Below are 20,611 nucleotides of genomic sequence, written 5' to 3'. Positions count from 1 at the left end.
TATTTACAATGTGTGGCCTTTTTTTTCATACAGCTTATTGCGGGAACACTCTATTGACGGCACAGGCTGGGCCCCCACCAGAACATTAAAGGTATATTATTTACTTTTTCATTTAAAAAAAAAAAAAATGCTTGTACCTTTTTTTTTTTTTTTTTTATAAAATCTGTTCTTCTGATTCTGTTTTTGTATGGGTCAGTTTTAAACCACTCTATATTGCAGCAGTCTTTTGTTTCTCTTTGAGGGTCCGACTTGTTTTAGTTGACAGTTTTACCACATCTAATATTTTTCATATTCCATATAAAACAACGTCATACAAAAACTCTTCAGGGAATAACAAAAAAAAAGCATCAAATTCCTCCAGTCACGTTGCACTTCTGCTCAGATGTTTGTTTTTTTTATGATCATCAGAATTCATCCAGGGAGCAATATGGATTGTTCTGTATCAATACCTGCTATGTTTACTGGCTTTGTAGCAGCTCACAAAACATATTGGAAACACTTGATTTCTAATGAACCCATGTCTCCATTGAACAAATAAGTCAATCGTCAATCTGTATTTGCTTTACAAAGAGGAGGTCGAAGAGTGTACGCTTGGTTATGTTACAAAATGAGAGAGGATAATATGCAGGGGGGATTTTTCCTCTTTGTTCCCTGTGGTCCTGTTGTCCACACTTCCTTGCTGCTGAGGTGAAGGTTGAAGCAGGTGGTGAATGAAAGAGGACGGTGGTGGTTGTGGGAAGGACACAGTTTGATACTGGTGGCTGGGAGTCAGGGACGTCGGGTAGGTAGTAGTGCTCGATCACTTCGCTTGTTTAAAGCGACTGCCGCAGTGACAGAAACCTGTGAGCCTAAATTAGGATATCTGTAATCTCTCAGCAGTTCTCATTACTCTCAAATCGTCGAGAAGATGAATGCAACTTGTTTTATTTAAATGGATTCTGCAAAGCCTCGGTCTTCACAGACTGAGTCATTTAGAGGAGATAAGACCTGAGGAAGACACTCCTTGACCTAACACCCTCTTAATATTCCACCTGTTTCTTTACCCTCTTAAACTGACAAAACGAGGGTTCAAGCAGGACTGTGGAGTGCTGTGAAATCCTCTCAGGACACAATGAATAATCCTTCACAGAGCTGTGTTAGATAAACTTTACAACAAAGGTCTTTTCAGCAGCTCATAAAAGAGCGCCTTGACTACTGAAGCTTTCCTCCTCACTGAGAAAAGCACCATTTGATGGTGGTTGAGAATAAGTGTGAAAGGAACAAAAACAAGGACGCCCTCTACTATCCATTTTGAAGATTTGACTAAAAATCATGGTGAAAAGAAATTCCGTGGAACTAAATCTATTTGAATGGTGAATCTCCGCTTCTGGAAAGCTTGTCTTTGTCTCTAAGGTCAGGGTGTGACTGATTCGTCAACAAAAAGGAAGGAGCTATTAAAATTGTCAGAAGATTAGAATCTCGATTTTTTTCTTTTTTTGACATGAATTGATTTTCTTTGCCTCACCTTTACCGTGTGTTCCAGTCGGCCTCCGCATTTCAGAGAACAGACTTTGGGGCTTATTTAGAGTCATTGTAGTCAGATACATGACCCGGGATTTCTCAATAATGGATGCCGAAGCACACGTCTTCCAACCGTGCCAGGGCTAATTAACGTGGCCACAATAAATCCAGATGAGAAGCGCTCTGCATGTCGTGAGCGCTGTTACCACAAAAACTGCTTTCTGTGGACACAGGCCTTTAAACAGTTCCACCAGATGCACTTGTAATTTAAAAAATAAATAAATAAAAAGTAAACGCATACATATTTTGTTGTTGCCTTAGATTTGGAGGAGGTACTGCATGGCTTTTCTTCTAAAGCTTGAATTTCCCTCGGGATCAATAAAGTATCTATCTATCTATCTATCTAAAGTTACATTCACAGGGCCATCCACTGAATTCTCTGAATGAACTCTGAGGTTTTTGTCAGGAAGTGTCTCATTCTTCAGAGTTCTATTTTATAAGTTTGTTTAAAGCAGGACCACCCCCTCCTCGTTTGTCTCATCCTGCTGTTGTTTCGCACACATTCAGTTCATCTTCCTCCTCGGTTTTTCGACAAACCATGCCTTGCTGTTCTTACTCAGAGAAAGGAAAGAACATATTCTGCATAGTGGAAAACTGTCAAACGAGATAATGTTTTCATATTGGAATGTCATCGTAACCCACAACACTGAACACATTCGCTTTCACTCTGCATGATTTCATTTTTTGTTTTTTTCATGCATGAAGAAGAAATGTGATTGCGGAGCACCGATGTGATTGCTTCCATTCTGTTTTGATCCAAAATGCTTCCATTCAGCAGCTCTTCTGAAATAGCATTTCAACCAACCTGGCCTTTTGAACCCACTCAGCCACCGTATTCAGCCGACAAAAATATCATGATTCCCTCCTCTCTTTTAGCGAGACGCAAACCAAAATAAAGCAAAGATACAGATTTTAAAGGTTTAGTATGCAACTTTTAGAGCACATGTCCAGGAGATGTCGCTCTTCAGCATCAGTTTCTTAAACCAAAACAAAGGTGTCCCTTCAGAGCGGTGCTCCCTCCTCCCCCCCACCTAGTTTCTCAGACTGATCTCCATTTAGCTATGCAGCTCGAAGTTGATTCAGTACTTATTTCTTCAGAGTATTTTCAAAGGTTTTTATTTTGTTGGTTCTCATTGAATTGTACTCTTGTTGCAGTCAAACTCCACTATAATGCACCTAAGTGGGCGTCCATCTGCCACGTGGTGATTTGGACAGGGAGGACTTCACACAAATGAAATGTGTTTGAGCCTCTGAGTGAAACATGACCAGGTTGAAGGAAGTGACTTCCTGTCCCGAATGAACACAAAGCCAAAAATAATAAACCCACAGAAAGTTTACATTCCTTTTAGAAAGTCATTACTCACTGATTTATTCAGGTAGGATGTCCAGTACATGTGATACCTACTACATGTTGCATATTATACTTTTAGAATCTTATTTAATTTCCATCAGTCAAAGTCAGCAAAAGTAAGACAGAATTCCGTTCCCTGTTTTATCTTTGCTACATACAATGTTAGAGTTAACAGTTGCAAAGTAACATGTTTAAATCACATTACATCATCAACAAACAAATACTCCCAAAGCAAGTACCCCATGTTTTCTGTTGTTTGATTTGATTGTTACAGTTATGTTACTGTCGGAATGAACATAAAAATAATCTGGATAAAAAATCTGAACTGGCCGTGTAAAAAAAATAAAATAAAAAAATTCATTGTCACTCTCCACAGTGTTATGCGGTGATGCACGTAAATGTTGCTTTACAGATGAGTGACCATCTTGTCTTTATTAAATGTTGAGGGAAAAGGAGTTGGCGTACATCAAGAGACTCACGTAGCCTTTTACTTTATTGACAGTCTCCTCATTACTTAATATAGAGACTCTTTATGCATAGTACACATTCTAAGAAAATCTTTTCCCCTCACTACATCTTGCTTTTCCTCCTGCTCGATTGATTGGTATTACTCTTACCCACCAGACTATCAAGTACAGTTGTCAAGGTGAAACATTGAGCTAAACAAAACATCCCAAAATATTCTCATGTACTTAAACTGTTTTCTAAATATGTTTTTGAATCCATTTTTCAATCAATACATTGCTCCTAAAAATCAAGCCCGCCTCATGTTTTAAAATGCAGTAAGTCTCAGTTGTTGTTTTAAATCCTTTGAATACTTTCCCCTGAGCCTTGATTCTAAGAAGGCGCAGCACAGAAAGCAGCTTTGCATACTGATTGGGTGCTTATCTTCATGGATTTTTTTTGAGTTTTTGAATCTATAATAACCAATAAGCACATAAATCAGGATTAAGGACGACACTGGTTGGTATGGTAGATTTCATGTAATTGGTATGAATTTATTTATTCTATGTTTTAGTGCACAGATACATGTATTAAGGCTTCTGTATCTGTTGACTGCAAAGTTGAGATGAAAGCACCGCTAGCATAGGGAGGCTTACAGCTTAGGGATTGGAGGAGCCTGCTGCCTTGTGATACTCCACCGGAAACTGTGTTTTATGTGTGTCAGTGAGTGTCACGGTGAGTGCACAAAATATATGTGAGAAAAGGTAAGTGCAAAAGCTGTGAGTCAGAAAGGATTGTGTTAGTGTTGGAGTGGGTGACAGTGTCCCTCTTTGCTGGTCACCACTTGTCTCCTCTTCAGCCCGCCCACACACACACGCCCACACACACTGTGTCATGTAAAATACCGTCGCAACAGTGACTTCTATTCAAACACACAATTTATTTGCAAAGCTTTGTTAAAAAGTAACGTTTTGACTGGTTATGACTTCCTCTTTTTTATGCAAACTGCATTCAGACTTTATGATGGTTAAACTATTTTAACTTCTGTTGCTGGATGTTGGACCATAAGGAAAGGGAAATCAGAATCAAGCAGAGGGAAATGTGGTTGTTACAGTTGCTCTTAAACAAAACATAGCAGTAGGAAATATAGATATATAGAGAGAGATATATACTGTATATAGACAGAATAACAAATATAAATGGAAAAAAGCTTCAACCTCCAGTCTTGAAAAAATAAAGCCAATGCAGCTTGTCGAGTGTCCACTTGAGGCTGGCTCCAGGAAGTCACATAACAGGCAAATAAAAAAAGCCTGAATGGGGACATCACTCAGGCTTCGTCAATTAATACTTACAGGGTGAAAATTAGTGTTTTCGATTAGTCTGTAGAGAAAGACGTTGAAGGAGATTAGCTTGGGATTCTTTCCAAGATTATTTCTATTTAATTTCTTAATCGCACAGTTGACAAAACAGACATTTTGCCAGCTGCAGCTTATCTTAAATACTCAAGGTTCAAAGCTTCCTTCCATTATGTAAATGATTTCAGAACAAGTGTTTGGAATGAGTGAAATATAATTGAATAGAAACCAAGAAAGCGCTACCTTGAAATGGTCAATTAGTGGACCAGGAGCGGCTGTACTCCCAGTGAATTACAGCTCCTGTTCTGAGTTATCTCTACTAGAACTTATTCATGTTGCTGCTTGAATTTTCCTGTGAGTATAACGTAAGGGATAATGAAGGTCATCCGCAGCAGTTGTAAAAGGCAATTAGTTTCCTGGAAGCTGCAGTCTGTGAATGTAAAAACTAAGCTATATCCTGTTTAGTAGTGTTGTAGTACTCAACACCGGTCTTGGTCTCGAACCCACTTTTTGAAGGTCTCTTTCTTGTCTTGGAATCTAAAACATTTTTACTCGGCCTTGTCTCGGTCTCAGACTGGGTCGACTGAGGATTTTAAATCAAGAGCTCCATTGATCAGAAGAAAAACACCTTCATTCATGTTCGTAGTCTCGCCCTGACTTGGTCTTGACTCGGTCTCGGAGCAGTATGGTCTTGGGTATGTCTTGATCTCATTTAGTGTAGTTCTGAATACAGCACTATTATATTGTCTAGTTTATCCACTCTGACTTAATTCTTTCAGAGAAATAGGGCCCGTTCGATATGGGGTGTTTGGGGCCGATTCTGAAATACACCTTTATTGTGTTAATACCTCAAATGCAGCTATCAGTGACTGTGGAAAAGATGTATAATGAAGACAAGATGTTTACTCAACTGGAAAGTATCTACGCATGTATGTGAATCACAGCTCGACTGTGCTGGTCGAAAGAGAACTGCTCTTTTAATACAATAAACAATTAAAACAATGGAAATAAAACATTGTGCTATATCAGTGCATACCTGCAATCAAATTAGCCAATACCCATAGTCTCTGTATATCGGCCAATATTATCGGCTGGGGAGGAAATTTAGTGTCTTAACCATTTTTGCCTCAATCCTTCTAAATTAGCTTCAGCTGAATGATGTCCGTAGCATGTAGCACCCTCTTTATACCATATGTGTTGGTGCTTCAATTATGAAAGGCTATGTCACACCTGAGGAGTTTCTTTGGAAAAGGTCATCTTGAGATACATTGGAGGAGTGAAAGATGGGGATTAGAGTAGGAAATATTTATCGAAGCCTCACTCTGGTGTAAAATAATCTGCATCACAACAGCGTGTTTCTTTTCTTGCTTTTATAACTCAGCTCTTCTCTCGCATGATCTCTGTATGCTTTGATTCTGTCTTTAAACTGTTTTTACAATTTCACATGCTGATGTCCATATAATTTTTTCCTCCATTTGTTTTCTCTAGGATGTTGTCTGGGGATTGAACTCCTTGTTTACCGTAAGTTTGGTTTGTTTTAACAATACTTTCTGATGTTATCATCAACACCACGCACATGAACATTTCATAGTTTGGGACTAAGATGTTGTTGTTGTTGAACTTGGATCTGTGCTCACATTTTCCTCTAATCTGTCGGTAAATAAGTATGAGCAGACATTTAACTTCTAAGTCATCTGAATGACATTTAACTGTAATGGAATTCAACAACTGAGCAAAAAAACCCAAAACAGACCTATTGTGTGTTTTAAAGATCATTACTGTTTCAAAAATGTTATTCGCTGAACTTTAAACAGAAGCAAACAAGATGCACACAGCCAGGAGCTCCTGTTTAAAGGCTACTGTGAAAAACAATGACATCAAAAGAGACATGCACATCACTGGAGCCTGGCACACATGATTTTAAAACATGACAACAAATCGTGACAGAATTAATGTCAGGTTAAAGTCACTCGTACAAAACACCTCGCACCATAGGAACATCTGGCAAGGTAATCTTTAGATCCATCAGATAGTTGGGCTTTACTGACTTTGGCAGACAGGGGGAGTCGGGTCTTAAACTGGCCTGATTATCATACAGCAGGTTTCCACTTTAGAGGGTGCTGGTTCCCCCCCCACAAAAAAAAAAGAAAAAAAAGGGTAAGAGAGGTGAAATAAAGCAAATAAGATTGGCATACCATGCTTGATTCATGATTAGTTCAACATTAACAAACACTGTTTTTATCTGCAATTACTGACCGGACTAAGGAGAAATAATAATCTCAGTTTGAAGAACAAGAAATATTGAACGAAACAAAGCTCAACGTAAGCAGAGTCTAATTACATTCAGAAGAATATGGAAATCTATGGATGGATAGATAGATTAATCATTTGAATCATTTTGATGCTAATGTTAGCAGCCTATCAAGTTTTATGTAGTTTCTTAGGTAATTATTTAGTTAAGCCCAAAATATGCACAATTAGCCAATCCAAGCTTACATAAATGCATCATCGATTTCATTTTTAGAAACTTCCTCGGGTCTAACTGTGTTTATGATGATATGGAGATGGTAATCTGCACTGATGTGTGGTCCTGCCCTGAATCTTACCTCTTAATCAGGAAACAGCCTCTCAGGCCAACCTTTTTTTTTTTTTATCTCTCTAATAACACTTTTCTTCTTGTTGTGCACAAAATCTCTAAGGCAGCAGTATAATTAGGCCTTTGTGTTTGCTTTAGTTGCAGAATCTGGGGTGACATTGCAGACAGCAAATAGTGCTGAACAGGGCAATATCTCCTTCAGCTGCAAACAAAATTTGAGCCCCAGAAAACAGAATTATTGAACTCTGACGTTCTGTAATGCAATAAACAAGCATCTGAGACCTGGCCAAAATCAATCACATTGTCTCACTTTCCTTTTCTCTCAGCACCTTCAACTTGTTTAGTCTTCATATTCTCTCTTTGCCTCTTCTCCAGGACCTTTTGAACTTTGACGACCCATTGAATATCGATGCTGCAGAACATCATCTGAGAGACAAGGTGAGACTTAACTGAGTGAAAGACAACGAGTGACGCCTTCACTTGGATTATAACTAACTCCTTGAACTTCACACACAGTTTAAAGCCACAGCATGTCACTTTTAAAAAGCTGGTTTTAGCAGTATGATAAGTTATAACAGGGAAAATGGCGTCTCTCTCATGTCCACCGCAGGGCCTGATTGCCTGTTGTTATCTAGCTTTGGCAGCAGGCTGAGGTCATCTCACGAAACGAGTGTCCGGCTTTACTGCACTTTGGTTCACACAGTGGCCTGCAGCTTAAAAACAGCCAAGCTTGTCTGGGTACTGTATACTTCTGTCCCTATAAAAAAAAAAAAAAAAAAAGTTCTTAATTTAAAACAAAATGTTTAATATGACACGAAACATTTAAACACATTGGAAACGTCTTCTAAATTCATGTTACACAGAGCGCCCTCTGCTGGATGGCCTGATGCAACGAAAGGAAGGTTTATTACATTTTAAATGTGAATTTTCTCCCCCAGGTTCGAATGAAAGTTTAAAATTTGAATACAAAATGACAACCCCAGTCCCGTTTGATGGAATAGGTAATAAATGGCTGAGAGGAAGAGGGCCTTGACAGATGAAGCTAAGAGGAGAAAAGAAAGAGTGACCGAGCAAGAAGCAGAGTGCAGATATTTTTCCAACAGGTTCCAGTCGAGTAATGTTGGGCGGTCGTCACGTCGGGTGTCGGCGTTGTCTCACGTTTAGCAGCTTTACTGGGTACAGAAAGTTCAGAACCACAAGAACAGAAGAGTAACATTCTACATTGACATGCTGATGATTCACTTGTGAAGTCCCCCACAGTTTCTGAGATTTGCTTTGAGACACCATAATGAAATTCATACCCTGGCTCCTGTTGATAGTCTGCATAGAAAATGTATTTGGAAAAAGATTTCCTGCAGCTGCAGAAACTACATGGGTTTTTTTTTTCTTCTACTGCAGCTTCCAGTGGCTACTTGCTTCTGTGGGTGGGATTACGTGACAATCAGTTAAGAGTGCTTTAATCTGGTATGGTGGGCTGAAGACAAAGAGCACACAGCTGCTTTTCTGAGCACAGAACAGCTATTACGTTATGTTCAAGGGCTGCATATGGAACAGGTGCATATCGTGTTTCTGAAATGAAATAAAGAGCACTCCAACTATTTTAATTCTCTGCCTCTGCACACAGCAGGATACACAATTTGTAAGTCAAATCAGCAGCCGAAACTAGAAGTATGAATTCCCTCAAACCTCCACACTCCCACCTTGGTCGTGTTTACAAGGCGTGCGTGTGCGTGCGTGTGTGCGTCTACAAATCTACATTCAGGGCTGACTTTGTAAATGTGTTTTTGCAAACTTTAACTGCATTTTCTTCTTTACCAAGGCCTTTCCGTTCAGCCTTTTTGTTTTTGCATACACAATGACACAGGGTTGAGCTTGGAGACACGTGGGAGCTGTTGAATGCCAGCCTTCCTCTGAGCTGAACAAATATTCAAGCTGTTTTTGAAAGATTTGCCCCCCCTTGCTAATTGATTACTGATCCGTTATTCCTTCTATCCCTTCACAGTTTTGTACTTTTTCTATCTAATATCTCATCCCTCTTCTTTTTTTTCTTTTTTTGTTGTTGTTGGTGGTGTCAAAGAATGTGAAACACAGTGACATTCTCTGTGTGTTGCTTTGTGTAATTGTTTCCCGGGTTGTCAACTGAGCTAATGCAACAGTGCAGGGAGGCTGCTGACCAGCGGACATAGCTGTTAGTTTGGCATGAGTTCAGATGAGCTGAAAGCATTTTAAAGTACAATATTTGACCTTTGGCATTTTTGCAAATGCCCATTCCCATGATGCATTGGGTGTGCCCAGCGGTGTGTGATAATGGCTGCCATGTGACCCCATTAGATGTGAACGATTTTTTTTTTCAGAGAGGGGAGAGAATGAAAGAGAGCGTGTGTGAGACGAGATTGCTGGTTTGTGGCCGAGGTTCTGATTGTTTCGATGAGTTGACATTCCCCGGTGTAGGATGAGGTCGTCGGTAAGGGATCGTGTGGTGAAGTAAACGCGCGTTAATTTGTTAGCGAGCAAAAGAGTCTGGAGAGTTTCTCTGAAGCCAGAAAGTAACAGCTCCTACACATCCTCTCGCTGTAATATGTGCTGCTTGTTCACAGAAAGTCCCTCACTTTAGACTTACACTTTCCCCGCTGGATGGGAGAGGGGTCGGCGTCTCAGGAGGCAAGCCCTGATGTTTAAAGGATGTGTCAAGATGGCGGACGAACAGACGCTATGATGACAGTTTTTGGCCTTTATATTAATGATAGGTGTAAAAATGGTAAATGGACTTGAGCTTGTTTAGCGCTTTTCTAGACTTCTGACTACTCGAAGCGCTTTTTCATTGCCTGTCACACCTAAACATTCACACACTGATGGCAGAGGTTGCTCTGTAGTGAGATCATCAGAAGTAACTAATTTGTTGGAAGTTGCTGCAGGAGTAGGGATCCAAACCCTCAAACTTCCTACCTTTCCAGAGTATGGACCGAGGAGTCAGAAGAACACAACGGCAAGCAGAAAAAGAAGCAGGATCGTTACATGTACGTGCAGTCGCCTCCTGAGAGTCACAAACATCTGATTCTAAATCCCCTTCATTCATATCAGTTTGACCGTGAAACCTGACCTTTTTTCGCCGTTCTCCGTTCTTCTCTCCGCATAGCTTCCAAGCAAGATGGCAGACGCTGCTTTTACATGTAGATTCTGGGGGTGAGGTCCCGACCACTGATCTGCGATAGGTCTGTAGCTTCAGTGGGTTGAAAACATGAGGAACTGGCGATGTAGTTTCACCCCCTCGAAACCAAAGCGGCTCCTTTTCAGAAAATAAATACAGAGCTTTCCCGTCTCAGGTGAGAGGGCGGATTTGCACGACCATTCAACACTACTACCAGGTTTCTAATAATGCAAACGGGTGAAGTATCCCTTTAAGTGATTGAGCTTTGAGTACACTGACACGTCGACACAAACTCACACAAAAGGACAAAAGCACACATGTGCAGAAAAATGCACACGTTAACTTTGCAGCTGATACTTCCGACATGCACTTATTCTGTCTCATCTCGGCGTACTGCTCTCACTACAGAGTGAATTATTCAGTGTCACCTCATGTTGGGAGCAGTGAACGATCAAATGACTGAAGGCACAGCGCAGGTCTTCTGGGGTCCCGTTCTCTTTGTTGGCCCAGAGCCTTGTAATAATTGGTTTGCAGGGCCCGGCCATAATTGGATGTGTAGAAAATTAGGGTTGTTGAAAAAGTTCTGTGCAACTCAATTGGGGGTTTTTTTAGTTGTGCAGATTATTTATTTTTTTAACATGATGTCACTACTAAAGTTGATTTCCTGCAAGTAATATAAAACATAGTTAACCACTTACTAAAGTTAAAAATGTTCAGAAGGAGGCAGTGCAAAGGTAGAACACACAGATTATACGATTGGCATGTGCTGTGAAAGCACGTCTTCTTTATTCTTTTTTTCGTGTTATCTCACTGATCTGCTGTGGTTCTCTCGGGCCAAAACAATTGAAAACACAAAGCCATCCATCCATGACCCACTCCCACTGAGTCCCGGCCTGCTGCAATCAACTTCCGCGGCGAGTGGGAGGATACGTGGGAGTGTGTGTGTCTCCGCACACGTGTGTGCGTGCTGAGGTTGGTGGAGTGGAACTCCTCTTGTGGCTGCTCTCTAAATACATTTGCTTTTTTGAAGTGGTTGAAAGGAAGCATCCTCATGGGCTAATTCCTGTATGTGTGTCTGACTGTTTAGCACGTGTGTGTGTGTAGGTAAGTAACTTTTCAATTGTGTGTGTGTGTGTGTGTGTGTGTGTGTGTGTGTGTGTGTGTGTGTGTGTGTGTGTGTGTGTGTGTGTGTGTGTGTGTGTGTGTGTGTGTGTGTGTGTGTGTATGCACGGAGACGTGTGTAACAAAAGCTTAACATAAATAAACCCATCAAGTTAACTAAGGCTGGCTTTACAAGACAATGATCTGAATACAAAACGCAAAAGTGGCGTTTTTATTCCGCATTTAGACAAGTGTCTTTGGGTGGAAATCTGCGTGCACACGACGCAAAAGTGTATGAAATTTGATGTAGTATGCATGCGAGGTGGTACTGTGAGCACCGCCATACAACGCCACCAAGAGTGCACACGCATGCGTTGAAACTTCCGCTTAACTGCTGAAATGACTCCTGGATCGATATCAGAGCAGCTCGTGCAACTTGAATGTCCGACTGATGGAACCAATCCGACGACGTGTTTGTAGTTGTTTGCCTGTATTACACAATGCACATGGATGTGAACCAGCGTGAGCAGCTAGAGCACACTTTTGCGTTTTCAACCCTTCAGATGGGAACATGACGGTGTAGCGTTTTTAAGATTTCCACTTCACTTTTTTTTTTTTTTTTTTTCTTTGTTTTTCAGTCCCGAGAGCGCTGTCTCCATCGAAACGAATGGTACATCTGAGCTATATTTTGTCGGATTCACTCGGGGGCGTTGTTGTGTAAAGCCAGCCTAATATGCAGCAGATTCAGTATTATCTGTGCTAACGTGTGCATGAACAGTCATGTAGTACAGAGTTTGCACACCTCCTATTCATCTTACAGTACATCGCAGCAGTCATTGCAGACAGGTGTAAGTGGGAGTGCATCCTCTGGCTTCTATCCAGACACTGTTTCAAAGCACCCACTGTTTTCTGTGGGACTCCTTCAGTTGTTCTTAGTCTGAAGTTTTATGAAGACTACAAACAAATACCGAGCTTTGACATTCACACTCCCTGTGCATGTCTGAATTCTTTGAGGATACTTTTTAAAAAAAAGTTTATGTGTAACATACCAAGGTACGGATCCATGGGTGTGTTAAAGTTATATCAGAAGGAAAACCACAAAAGTCCCATTATCCCAATTATTAAAGGAGGGGTAAAATAATAGAAAAAGATGTAAAGAGCAAATCCAAGCTTTCTGAGCTGATTAATGCACCAACATGATGAACTAAACCACCGTCTCCAAATGTAATTGTCCAGGAGACCCAGAAAACACAAAAGGCAAAGGCTGCCAGGGAGGCTTTAACAGTTAACACAAAAAAGCCTGGAAGAGCATCAAAACTACACCAACTGTGAAAGCACACCAACTTACACCCAGAGACACTGGCAGAAGTTTGTGTTTATAGACACACTGACAAAGAGAGAGCACACAGGGAGAACCCCTCACTACCTCTGAAGGTGAGATAATGAGTGAGTTCAGAGTGCTGCGAACCCAGAGTTTATCTAAACTCCCCACACCTGAGCGTAATCAAAGCCAATCAGTCGCACACACACCTGACTGCAGTGAAGTCGAATGAGGTGCCCTCACACTTAACTACAAGTAGTAGGATTATTTTTCCAAACAGAAAAGGAAGTATTGTTTGAGATTAACATGACGATATGTAGTGAAATAAAATGCGACCTTATTAAAAAAATAATAATTGTGGAATCAGTTTCAATACAGTTCTCTTCGCATTACAGTTAAAAATAGCAATAGTTTTCTAAACTTGATCGGTCAAATTTAATACAGGGTCTTGGTGTAGCCTGGAAATATTTTGCATTGAAGCGTCCTAGTACAAACTACACATGTTTGTGAAGAGCAAAAAGGGAAGATATATCTCTGGAATGTTTTACAAACTTTTCAATAAATCCTTATTTACAGTCCCTGAGACATATCTTCCATTTTATTTCAAAGTGTGATATATTAAGTCCTACAACAAGTAAAGGGAAATGGAGTGTTCCAAAGTGCAAAGGCTCTTCTCCTTGCACACACCAACCAGCAGCTAGAATCATTATTTAAATGTCACACATTTTTTTTGAAACAGTAAGAGGATGAACTAGCAGGAAGTAAAAGAGCTCAAAAATCTGCAGTGCGAATAAATGGCCTCAGCGTTTTCAGATTAAAAAAAAATGGTTTCAGTTTATCTCCCACACACTGGTTTCTTTTCTGCAGTGTACTGTCGTCTGATATTGACTTTACTACTTAAGCACACAGGGTGACAAGTTGTGACCTTGGGGGGTTTGGGAGTGGTTAAGCTCCAAAGTTTATGCATCAAGTGTCCCCACTTTGCATTCTCAATCCTCTTCTTCTACATCAATCTGAGAGACAGCTTCTCTTTCATTCTGGGTCCTACATGCTGAGGTACCTCAAGTGGCTTAGCGCCTTTGATCAATACCCTATCAAGTCCAGAGGAGACACACACACACCCTATTTTTACTGCAACCTGACCTGGCCTCTGTCCTTGTTATTAGCTGTCTGCCCTGACGATTGATCGCAGTGGCCCTGTAGATGTCATTACAGCACTGAAGGAGGAAAAGAAGAGACCTAATGCTTTGTGAGTGGTTAAGCTCCAACATGATGGATTGTGTGGACTATAGTGCTTGATTATGTTTATTTCGTTTTTTTATGTACATTTTATATTCATGTTAATTTTTTTTTTGTGGACGGAAGAATAGTTGAGTTCTCAGGTACAGCTAATAGGGATCTTAAAAAATAAACAAATCTTGACTAAGGAAATGTTTTCTTTAAAAAATGAAATTAGAAGTGTTTACTGCCCCAGTATTGTCTGATCTGTCTTACACTTTTGATTTTCATTTGTCGCAGTTTGAACCCTGATGAAATGCTCCATATAATCAACTATCTTTGAAGCAGATTTTAAATAGGGATTAAATGGTACTTTCCGATTACAAATAAAAATGGGTACGAATAAAGGACAATTCAAATTGATGCTACAAAAAAAGGAATACATTGCAATACCATTTTAAACCAGCAGAGGCCAGCATTTGCTTTTGACTTCTCTTTCCGATGTCAGTGGCGAAAATAAGAGAGGCATACAGACATGGCAGTTGGAAATGAAAACTTAGAGGCTGAGAAAGCATCTTTTTTTCAGAATGGATTTGTCAAAGCAAGATGAGGAAAACAGAGATCAAATAATGCACAAGACTGATAAGTACAGGAATAGCACAACAACCCGATGCAGCATGTGGAAAATGAATGTCGATGTTTTTTGTTTTGTTTTGTTTGTTTGTACTGAGAACAGTCTGTCACTTTTGGTTTATGACAACAGCAGCGCAATCATTAGACATGGCGTTGATGGCGTTAACGTAGCCTCCAGGTGAATTTGAGAGCTGTTGCGAGACATTCTCTCCCGTCTTTGTCGAGTTATTGCACTTTATGAGTCGTGTCTTGCTGTTGATGAGCCAATACTCTGAATATACAAAGATTTGAATAATATCTTGAGGAGGTGGAAGGCAATTTATACAAATTCATTTCCTCGAAGAAGCCGGCCTCATGGTAATGTTTATGCAAATTGTAAATGAGAGCAGTGCAAACTAAGGAGGAAGACGAGGCACATCTGAACTTGTTGTCATCACAGCCTTCCCTCATTCTGTCTCTTGCCTGGTGTGAGATGTTTCAATCTAAGACATTTATGTTAACACCCCCAACGAGAGATACTTGTGCCTCATGTTGCAGACCAGCTCTCATATTATTTGGATGTGATCATACTACATTTAATAATTGTCCTAATAAGGACACATTTAAAACTGCCGCTCGCTTACAAAACGGGGGAAAAAAACATCTCTTCTTACCTAAACTATCCACTATCTACGCAAATGGCTCTTCACAACAGGGCCCGACCTCTCTAACTACACTCTTCTCCTCTGTCGCCCCCCTGTGGTGGAATTAACCTTGTTTGCACCTTTAAGAAAAAGCTAAAGACCCAGCTCCTTCATTAACACTACACACTCATTGATCATGATGATGTTTGTTTTTGATAATGACGATTTAAGGATGGTTTTGATCCTAATTAGAACAGCTCCCGATGTTGTGCTTTGCCTGTCAGCACCTTCAAAGTGCGATCTGACCTAAAGCTGTTTGCTTTCACTTATCGATGTTATCTCTCTTCTCGATCCTTGCTTCTGTTCTACTTACTCTTAGACGTATGTCGCTTTGGATAAAAGCATCTGCTAAATGAATTGTAGACTTTAAGCTGGTTGGTTATAGCTACACGGTTTGTCCTTGAGTGCTGTGTTGTTTGTGGATGCTTTATTTCAGGTGTAGACCATAACATAACTTTTGCATCTTAAACGCCACATCCACTTCACAAACATCAGTTTGTTGTCCAACTGTGGATTTATTTTTAGATTGTAGATTTTGTAACGCATACTGTTACTGCAGGTTTGATGAGACAAAGAAAACTGTGCTCCTCGTGTGAGCTGCTTAAAGAACGCTGCATTCAAACTAAATATTTCTTTACACAGTTTTTTTAGTTTGATGGAATTTCTCTTTTTCTCTTATTTGCTCGCAGCAGTTTTAGGATCAAGGAGCCGACCATCGGTAACTACAGACACACAGGGATTTAAGGGAAATAAGCAGTTTTTTTGGTTTAAAATCAATATTATGTATCAGTATCGGGCTCATGAAAATCAATATACCGTAAATTCCGTACTATTGAGCGCACCTGGATATAAGCCGCACCGGCTAAAAATAAGTAAATAAATGTATTTGTACATATATAAGCCGCACTTGATTATAAGCCGCAGGTGTCCACGCTATAACAAGAGCTATTTACACAGACGTAGGCTACCGGTAACATCCGCAAATACTGTAGCGTCCGTACGGACGTTAAAGGACGACGAGAGCGTTCAAATAATAACTTTTAATAACCCGATCACTGTCGGCCGTGACCACGCCGTTTACAGCAGAGAGCAACACATAACTTGCCGTAACAATCCAACTCTCTCCCCCAGCGTTCTCTCATACAGCCACTCAACACGTTCTCGCTGGTGCATTCACTGACTCTCCACATAATCGGAATTATGAACACATTATCAACTACTGACTTTACAACATGAACCGTTACAATACGAAGCCTAGCCGACGGTGTCTGTAACACGGCTGATGAAAAAGATGACCGTAATATATTTCACAAGAAAAAGTCCATCCATTCACTGCCTCAGAATGACTTCATTACTCACTTCCTCAGTCTCTGTTGTCGCTGTCAGTGTCATCTTAACATGCAGCAGCTCTGTTAGCTTCTTTGACAGCCAGGTCGATCGCCTTTAACTTGAAAGCTGCATCATATGTATTTCTCCGTGTGTTTTCCATCATGAGGGTGCGAGCATGAAGCGCAAAATGACTGATATTAAGATCCGACGTGACGAAGTCAAATGTTTTTGCGGCAGAAGCTCATTGTCCCCCATAAAAAATCCATGCATTAGCCGCACCGGAGTAGAAGCCGCAGTGCTCGAAGTGTGAGAAAAAAGTAGCGGCTTATAGTCCGGAATTTACGGTAGTATGAATGAAAACAAGAATTGATTCTTTGTTAGTGCTGGAACGTGAAGAAACCCCCTTGGAGGTCACTAAGATGAGCAGTTTGAATGACATTTTACTGGACCACGTCCAGTCATGAAAGGGCTTTGACATTTTCTTTTAACTCAGGAAATTCTCAAAGAGATTCTGCCAGCCCATGTGTGAAAGCACCTGAGACTCTTCTCCCAGCCGCCCCACCTCTGAATCCCCCATCTTCTCTATTCCCTTTTGTCCTCTTCTTTTCACACATTCTCCTCCTCTCCTTCATCTTTTCCCTCCCATTCTCCTGCCTCTATCCTTGGGCTTTCCAGTGCTTTGTTGTTTAACTTTTAGAAGATTTTAAAGTAACCGTTTGTACCCACAGGGTTTCATTTGCTGGTACCTCTTTTGTATACCTGTACAGATCGCTGGAGGAGAGGAGATATAATTGCTTCCCACCGTTGAAAAAGAGCAGAGACCTGTAAGCAGCAGCAGCCTAACAGTGTTTTAATCAGACTTGCAGAGTTATGTTAGTAAATAATGAATTGCAGAGTAATTTGCAGTCTAAGCCCGTTTTCTGCTTTAAGAGAGGAAGGGAGAAGTTAGAAATGAAAAAAGCACAACGTCGTTTCAAAAATGGTATTAATGAGGAATGTTGCATCCATTGTTCCAAGCTTTGAGTGATGCCTTAAATAGATTTTGTATTCAAAGAGGTTTCCCGTTCACCCAGGGAGAGCTGTGTTTGACCTCCCATGTGTTTGACAACCTAATTGGGCTCATTTTAAATATAAATGTTCAAATCAATATATATGTGCTCTCTGACGGGCCTGTTTGCACTTTATCCTTCAAGTCAGTGTCATGTGGGGAGGGGGGGGTCTCTGCACCATTATTCCGTCTTTTCTCTCAACTAATAATATGTAATAGTGATGACATATCGTATAAGGACGCTCAGCCTCTTCACGTTGTGTAAGTCGATATTTTATTAGAGCTTATTGCCTGTGTTCCACTGGAACATGGATCGTATTTCAAAAAGTCAACCAGTTCATTAATAATATAGGCTTGTGGTGTGATTATCCGCTGCAAGCCTTTTCAAGTTCAACGTTTGTTGCCTTTTGAGGGTTTCAGTATCAAAAGTGTTGACAATATTTAAATTTACTCCGCTCTCTAGCTTATTGCATATTGCTCAGATTTCACAGCTGGCCTCTGAGCTCCAGGTTTAAACAGATTATTGAATTATTTGAACCACTGACCTTTCAAACTGCATCAAATCAGATTTATTAGGAGCTCGAACATGAAGAGAGCGTCTGTTAGCCCCCGGTGGTTGAATGTTATTTAAAGCGCTTTCGTGGGGTTTTGCTTCTTCACTCGAAACGCCACAGCGCTGACATGAGCCGGAATAACCTGAGGGCTCGGAGATGCCCACACAGTTAGCAAAACCCACCCTCAGCGCAGTGTTGACCCCTTGTGCCATTAAAATTGGGTCCAGGAGTGAGACATCCCTCGGCAGCAATTGGCCAATCCATCATCTCTCTGTGGACAGATACTCACACTGCTGTCATCACTGCTCAACTTTTTGTCGCTGGCAGCTTTTCAGCATTCCTGTCTGTCATCTGTGTTTCCACACACACACACACACACGCTCACACACAAACACCATGCCCCTGTTTCCCCAGCTCTGTCCATCCCCTCTGACTCGTGCTGTTTCTCACGTCCTCCCTCTCTGGCTCATGCACACAAGACCTCCGAAATGTGTGCATGACTTACACGGTGGGGCTGTTGCGTAAATCAGTTTGCTGATGTCAGTGTGGGACACTTGATGTCACACTGTGGAGCACGGGAACAGGATGGCATTTAATGCCCTGGTGGTGATGGATGGAGGGTGTAGGATTAACAAGCCAAGTACAGAAGGGAGCTGAAAGGGGATGGTGGGCTTTGGGAGACCTGGTTAAAACTGGGTTTATTCTAGTCCAGTGACGCGGGCTACGATGTTGGTTGCAACAATGAAATATTTATGAGTGAGGCCAACCAGCTGAGGGACATTTTGTCTGGAATGACTTGAAAATGACTTTTTTTCAGATCAAGTATGAACAAATTCCCACATTTTGGAGCTAATTTAACAGCTTTTGCAGTTTTTGCTTAACTGCTACAGCTCAGATAAACAGTCTGTAGCCTTTAACCACATGTCTGTTATCCTGTTTGCTGGAGGCAAGCCGCCTGATGTATCCAAACGTAGTCAAGAAAAGTCATGATTTAGACACAAACAAAGTAGGTTATTTAAAATCCTGATTTTTAAGAGGGAGGTCAGACACACACACATTTATTTGTATTTTAATAAGATATAATTAGTAATCTGCAAAAATCAAAATGTGTTATTTAACCAAATCTTTACTGAAATAATGTTGCCTACTTAAACTTTTAGTGTTGCAATGAAGGGAAAATGTGTTTGAGCTCTTTAAAAGATGGTGAGGTTGCCTTATTTAAAAGAAGGATGTTTGTTTCTGCAGTGCAACTTCATTGACCTTTATAAACTAGCTGATTAGTATTGATGCTCTTCTGGTGGCACGTGATAGTCCAACAGCTCATTCTGTGTGCCATTTATTTGTCATCCATTTCTATTAAAACCTTAATTTTAAGCTTGTCAAGCTCATAGTTTTACATATTAGCAGTACAGTTTTCTAGTTTTTGAGGACTGGGATAGATTTAGGGAGATATTACTAACAGCTGAATTGGCTGGAAGGTCAATGATTAAATATGTTATATATTTGGGTTTGCCTGTAATGGTGTTTTTAATTTGCCGTCTGTAGATACAGTGTGTCTCCCCCCACCCTAATTTTACACTCTCTCTTTATCTTTCTGTTTCCAATCCAGGAGGATTTTCGGAATAAGGTTCAAGATTACATCAAGCACTACGCCAGATGATAGAAGCATTGGCTTCCTACTTCAGCCTGCACCAACCAACCAAACTGCTCTACCTTGCCTCTGCTTACCTTGGCCAACTCACTTGTGTGAATCAACAGCTGACTCTGACTCTTACCACTTTGCTCCTCTTGACACAGCTCTGTCCATGACCTGCTGTTCACCCGATTGCAATAAACTCAACATTGCAGGAACAAAAGTTAAAAAAAAAAAAAAGAAAAGAAAAAAAAAATATATGATGCATTCAAGGAAGGGCTTGCGTTCAAAAGAAAAAAATGTGCTTTAATTATACTAATCAATGAGTGTCACAATGACCACAATGTCTGTCCATTGTGAAGAGAATACTGAATGATGCCGCCTCGCTGGGATGTCCCTGACATGAACAGAAACGAGCCATGACAACCGAACGGCGAGGAAAGAGATGTGATTATTCAGAGGAGGCGGGGGAAAAAAAGATGAAGGAAATGACATTCAACTGTGTGAAAATGAGATGAACCAAGAGAAGGAATATCTATTGCTATCAGTTCTCTGTTCCAGTGCCTGCTATGTTTGTGTCGCAAAAGAGAAAATGCATGCGAGTTCACAAAGAAAAAAACACACAGAGACACCTACA

The 20,611-nt window shown here is 40.6% G+C and overlaps 1 protein-coding gene across 4 annotated transcripts in view; it reads left to right on the top strand.

Annotated features, from left to right (window-relative positions):
* ube2f (ubiquitin-conjugating enzyme E2F (putative)) overlaps positions 1–20,244 on the top strand; it is a 39,076-nt gene extending 18,832 nt beyond the window's left edge. For 2 of the 4 annotated variants that reach the window (XM_079358196.1, XM_079358193.1), the window contains 4 exons: positions 34–91; positions 6,199–6,231; positions 7,682–7,744; positions 19,951–20,244. In XM_079358196.1, the coding sequence (XP_079214322.1) occupies positions 34–91; positions 6,199–6,231; positions 7,682–7,744; positions 19,951–20,001 (205 nt within the window). In that variant the 3' untranslated portion in view covers positions 20,002–20,244. The remainder of the gene's footprint in view (positions 1–33; positions 92–6,198; positions 6,232–7,681; positions 7,745–19,950) is intronic. The other 2 variants (XM_079358194.1, XM_079358195.1) reach the window with 2 other exon arrangements.
* Positions 20,245–20,611: the final 367 nt, after the last annotated feature.

The sequence above is a fragment of the Symphodus melops genome (genome assembly GCF_947650265.1).
Source record: "Symphodus melops genome assembly, chromosome: 12".
Taxonomy (NCBI): Eukaryota; Metazoa; Chordata; class Actinopteri; order Labriformes; family Labridae; genus Symphodus; species Symphodus melops.
This window is presented reverse-complemented; position numbering and strand designations above follow the sequence as displayed.